Raw genomic sequence first — 6,000 nt, 5'->3', positions numbered from 1 at the left:
TTCTGAGAAAGCCAGGAGAATTATAAATTCTTATTATATTGGCTAAGATTACCTAAAGCAATAACCGTGGCAATAGGAGAGATCGCCCTAATTTACCAAGGCCAATCGCAACTCATCTCTGGAGTTAAAACATGTCTTTACTGCAGGAAATTACACGAGTGAATGTTGAAAGGGAAAACACTACCCACTATAAGTCAGGGCTTCTAGATAATGCTTCCTGACCTCGTGTAATCAAAAATTATACACACACACACACACACACACACATACACACACATACATATATATATATATGTAATCCAATCTATCAGTATCTTCTTTTACGGTTTTTGGATTTTATGTTTTGCTTAGGAAGACCTTTTTAATCTGAGGTTACAAAAATTTGCCTATGTTTTCTTCCAGTGTTCTTGTAATGTTCTTTTTAAAAAAGATCTTTAAATCTTTAAACCATTTGGAATTTATATTTGTTTATATATACATTTTTCCAAATGGGTAGCTATCCATCTCAACAAAATCAGCTTGTCAAATTTTATTTAAAAGTTTTACAAAAAAACCTTAGAATTGCATTGAATTTGTAGGATACTTCGGGGGTTTCAAGATTCATTCATATACGTAGATGGCACTACAGATTTAATTACCGAATTGGTCCACAGTAAAAGTGAGTTCTGTAGTCACGTGGGCTGTGATATCTTTCTGAGATGTGACACATTGTAAAACAAATTTGGAATGGAATTTTTATTTTATAGCTATGGGAAGTTCAATTTTCATGTTACAATTCTGGTTCAGTTCTACATTTAATGAATGCTGCTCTAAGCTAGATACAGTAATGATGTTTCAGTCAACGAGGGTCCACATATATGACAGTGGTCACATAAGATTACAATGAAGCTGAAAAATTCCTGTCGCCTAGTGATGACGTAGCTGCCTCAGTGCAACGCATTACTCACATGTTTGTGCTGATGCCGGTGTAAACCTGTGCTGCCAGCAGTATAAAAGCATAGCACATGCAATCATGTACCGTTCATAATACTTGATAATAAATGGCTCTATAAAAAATGGTTTCTATATTTGCTATACTATACTTTTTATCGTTAGCGTGTTCTTTCTAATGATGAAAAAAAGTTTTCTGTAAAGCATTATGCCGTGTTACGCCGGCAGCAGCCTCATGTCTCAAGTTCACTGCATCCCTTGATTGCATAATTTTCTCTTGCACCTGATGTAATCTGATATTGTTTTATAAATTTAGTGTAGCCAGCCCAAGTGTACGGTGTTTATAAAGTCTATGGTAGTGTCCAGTAATGCCCTAGCCTTCACACCCACTTACCTCACTGACTCACCTAGAGTACCCTGTAGTCCTGTAAGCTCCATTCCTGGCAAGTACGCTATGCAGGTGTGCCATTTCATATGTATGTTTAGATACAGATACCTTTGTGTTACAGTTGCCTGCAGAATTCAGTACAGTTGCATGCTGTACAGACAGGCTTGTAGCCTCGCAGCAACAGGCTACACCATACAGCCTAGTGTAAGTAGGCTCTACCATTTAGGTGTATAAAGCACTTTATGACGATCACACAATGATGAACTCGCCCAAACACATTTCTCAGACCACATTCCTATTAAGTGACACATGACTGTATTGTATATAAAATGATGGATAATGTGTATTTTCAATGCCCCTTGGTCTTACAGTCTAACGGGAAAGGCAGATAGGTAAACAGATAATCTATAATAACTCAGATGATAAATATCTGTACAGGATATCCCTGGGACACTAAAGAATCGTACCCGGCACAATGGAAGTATGACTTATGAAGCTTCTTGGAGAAGGCAATACGTGAGGGAAATCTTAAAGGAATGATAGAAGTTAGCGGAGCGAAGAGGCATTTTAGAGACGGGGTAAGGGATAGCAGAAAATAGGAGCCAAGTTCTCATGAGCAATTACGAAGTATGAAGTCGTGTATATGCCTTTTCTATAAGTAGATGTTGTAGAGTCTAAATCGTGTGTGGGGGTGGCTAGGGAGCCAGTAGTCCGACTGCAGAGGCCCTTGTAAACACCATACCAAGAACTTGGTATTTGTACTCCAGGCAACTGAGAACTACTAAAGATTTTAAGAAGTGAAGGAATGGTGACAAGTGGATTCGTATGTGAGAAAGATCACCCTATGGAATTTTAAAAGATGGATTGGAGTGGCTGAAATGGGTGCAGGGAGACCAGTTAGGAGGCTTTTTTGGCAGGCGAAGGGAAATGGGGGCCAGAAGGAGGAGGGAGAAGAGACACAAATATTTAGGAGGTAAAATCAGCAGGGTTTGGCGATTATGTCGGGAAGAGAAAGAAGGAAGAGTTGTAGTTAATACCCAGACAAGAGCTTAGGTGAATGGCTGGGTGACTGGGACCACAGGCAGGGGCCAGGGTTGCAGGAGGACAAGGCATGTGGATGATAAGTCAAAATTAAGACATGAGTTTCACTCATCTGTGGGAGTTACCCAGCCGGCAGCTGACTCTAAAGTTCAAGAGAAAGTCTAGACCACACCCTACATGGTAGCCATGAGTATATTGGTACTTATTTAAACAATGAGAAGGGGAAATGAGAACCACAGAAGAGCAGACAGATTAGCAAAAGTAAGCCAAAGCCCAAACCTTGAAGTCCATGACATTTAGTGGACAAGTAGTAGCAATAACTGACAGGGAGTAAACGTTTACTATATTTTACATGGATTCATTTTAATCCTCATAGCAATGCTAGGGATAAGGTACCCTTGTTATCCCTGTTTTTATAGAAGAGGAAACAGGCCCGGAAAGGCTCCATACACACTAACACACAGTAAGTGGAGGAGTTAGAAAGTCTGGCTCCACAGCCCAAGTCCTTAGCTGCTGTGTCCTGCCGCCTATGGATAAAGATAAGAGAATGTGGAGAAAAGGAGAGCACCTCAGAAGAGTAGGAAGTACTATCTCAAGGAAGGCATCGTCGGTATGTCAGGAAGCAGAGCAGTCCACCGAGAAGACCAGGAGAATGGTATGTGTTAGGCCTCTGTAGAGCAGTTTTGTGCCCTGTAGTAGTTTGGGCAGCAAATGGGCTGACAAGGAAATGGAGGCCGCAAGAGTGGACTACCGTGAAAAGTCTGATGAGAAAGAAAAGAGTCAGTGGTTATGTATTATAGGTTTGTTTTTAATTGTGGAATCCAAGGATGCTTATGGTATGGGAAAAACCAAGGTGAAAATGATACAGAAGAGTGGGGGGAAATCGATGGAGCGAAGTTCGAGGAAGAGCTTTTAATTTCCCGCGGTGTACCACTGTCCCGTTGAAGCACTCCCATTCATTTGCTGCCATAACCCATGTCCCGGCTTTTTTCTTACCTGTATTGAGAAGATGAATCCTTCTAAAACTCTTGGAATTCTTGTTTCTCTGTACATCCTTGCAAGGATTTACTCTCAGTTCTTTTTGTGCTATAGCTCTCCAGGCAATCTCATTCATCTATGTGTTAAAAAACCCCAAATCAGTGTACATCAGCCTCAAATCACAACATGCAGCTCCTCTATCTGACTGCCCTGACACCTTTTATATGTTACAGTTACCTCATACTCAGCATTTCCATAACTGGGCTCATTTGCGATGCCTCAGTTATAAGTATCTTCTCTACACCTATGCCCCAACACACACCATTTGTTCTCTTGGGTTTGACTTTGGTATGACCTCTGCCAAAACCTTTCCATAATTCTTCAAGACTTCCATAACTCAGTCCTTCACTGTTACGGTGCTCACTACAGTATATCATAGCTGCCATGGACACGTCTCATGCCTCCTTGAATGTAAGTTACCAGAGGGCAGGGTTTGTGCCTTCATCTCAAATATATCCTCTTTGTCTAATGAAAAACAAGAGTCTTGGATATAGAATCAAAAGCATATGTAAGGGGTTAACACCTTGAAAAGGAGGAAAGAACACCATATCCTATCTTTGGGACTAGACTAAAGCAAGCAAGAATAGTTGCTGATCTGTACATGTTTATAGGTTACGTAAGAAGTTGAAGGTGGTCAGGGATACAATTTTCATAGTAAAGTAGGAGGTAAGATGGTTTACTGAGAATGAGGAGAGGGTGGGGCAGCTTAGGTTTGGGGTTTGAAAGAGTAACGCAGAAACCATCAGGCTGAAGGAGAAGACCAAGAGGAGAACATCCACTTAGGGCCGAAGCGTGCTGTGGGCCTTTGGAGATTTCTAATACACTACTCAAACTGTTTCAGATTTAGATGTCTCACATCCGCCCCATTTCAGGTGTTTTTTCCATTCCTTGTAGTGATGAGCTTCTTCACAATGTTTAGGTCTGCAAACCAGTATTTTTCCCTGTAAGCTATAAACTTATTCCATTTGTCTGTGATAAAAATGGTGAGATTTAAAAACAAAATCCTTGTCTGACAGCTAAAAGACATCTTGCATATATTCCTACTTAATCCTATACTTCCCAAATATTTCCATGTGAAAAAAAGTAAAGATTGAAGTAAAACTCTTGTGCTTTATTTTTTTTAGAGTGAAAATGCCCATATTTCTTTTAATAATAAAAATGGAAATATGCTTATTTGAAAGTTTTGTTATGAACATGACTAGGTTGGGAACTTCATTCTTTAGCCTGGCAGAGTCTGATAATAAAATAATGGTAACTTTTCAACAAAAGAGTTTTCTAAGCACTATTTCTCTTACCAAACATTTGCAACTGATTCAGAGCACAGTGCTTTACCTTAACCACGTATAGATTCACACACACGTATAAGTATCTACGGACGTATATTATAAGATAAAAATGGAACACCATTTTTACAAGTAGTGGTCACATCTTTATAAAATGGGAATTTGAGTCCTGTAATGGCACTTATAAGTGAAATGTTCAAAACGAAGCTTGATGGAAGGAGTTGCTGAGAAACACTTGAATGTCTTTTCTTTGGGAGGAGAGTGATCAGGTACTGAACTCATGCAAAACAAGCAGCCCTGTTTGCTCCAGTGGAGGTACATGCTCTAGGCAGTATAGAGTCTTCTAGTGTATCCTTTGCCATTGAGAACATGCTACTGTTATCGTAAATGTAAATATACTATTTTTCTAAGACAGCCATGCCCCCTTTTTTTCAAAAGTATCACTGAAGGTGGCTGCAATTTATACTGTGGATACATAGCCTTCAGTAAAAGAAAGCATCTGCTATTAAAATCGCCCAAGTATTACTCCATCAGAAGACATTGCTACCTCTTAAGTTCCCTGTACTAAACATAGTCCATGAGTTCTTTTATTATTTTATTAATAATAAATATATTTGATGACATCCTATGCTTCAGCTGATTTCTCAGATAAGGCCTGGAGCAAATCTTTATAGACAGTGGAGTTCATGAATCGGGGATATGAGTCTCTGTGCATTAAGGTGTAAATCTGAAGTTGTGCATCATCGAATATATGTTGGGATGGCTCCACCATGTTCCTGTTGATGACTTCTCTTACTCGGGAGTCTAAGCTGACCTGTCAATAGAAACAAGTAGGAGTTATATTAGATACGTTTCTCTTTGGAAGTCCGTCCCAAACTCCCACAGCTTGTTTTGGTTTTTAAAAGTCCCAAGTCAAACAAGGTCATCCAGAAATCTAAACTGTCAAAAGAGACACTGACACATAACGAACAGGGGTTCTCAAACTTCAGCAGCAGCAGAAGCCCCTGGGAGGCTTGTCAAACAGACCGCTGGACCCCACCCGCAGAGCTCTGACTCAGTTGGTCTGGGGAGGAGCCTGATAATGTGTATTTCTCACAAGTGCCAGGTCATTCTGGTAGGGATCACACTGCTTTAGAAAAACACAGCATTGTTTTTCCTCTCTAAAATGAGTGTACTATGTCCTTTGAAGAAACAAGGTAGCGTGCATAGACTGACCCCTTGCTAAAGCCTAATAACGTTAGGGCTACAACCTGGAGGTCCCAGGCTGTGGCCGTCAGAAGAGTCGCGGATTCCTGGGGACAAGTGCCAGGCTGGCCGCCG

General features: G+C 40.4%; 1 protein-coding gene across 2 annotated transcripts in view; it reads right to left on the bottom strand.

The window, feature by feature from the left end:
• Positions 1-4,493: 4,493 nt before the first annotated feature.
• The window catches only part of RGS20 (regulator of G protein signaling 20), a 55,515-nt gene continuing 54,008 nt past the window's right edge, over positions 4,494-6,000 (bottom strand). For both annotated transcript variants that reach the window (XM_025041205.1, XM_015598618.2), the window contains one exon: positions 4,494-5,494. In XM_025041205.1, the coding sequence (XP_024896973.1) occupies positions 5,306-5,494 (189 nt within the window). In that variant the 3' untranslated portion in view covers positions 4,494-5,305. The remainder of the gene's footprint in view (positions 5,495-6,000) is intronic.

Source organism: Pteropus alecto, unplaced genomic scaffold (assembly GCF_000325575.1).
Source record: "Pteropus alecto unplaced genomic scaffold, ASM32557v1 scaffold87, whole genome shotgun sequence".
NCBI classification, from domain to species: domain Eukaryota; kingdom Metazoa; phylum Chordata; class Mammalia; order Chiroptera; family Pteropodidae; genus Pteropus; species Pteropus alecto.
The sequence above is the reverse complement of the archived record's forward strand: the minus strand, read 5'-3'. Positions and strand labels throughout refer to the sequence as shown.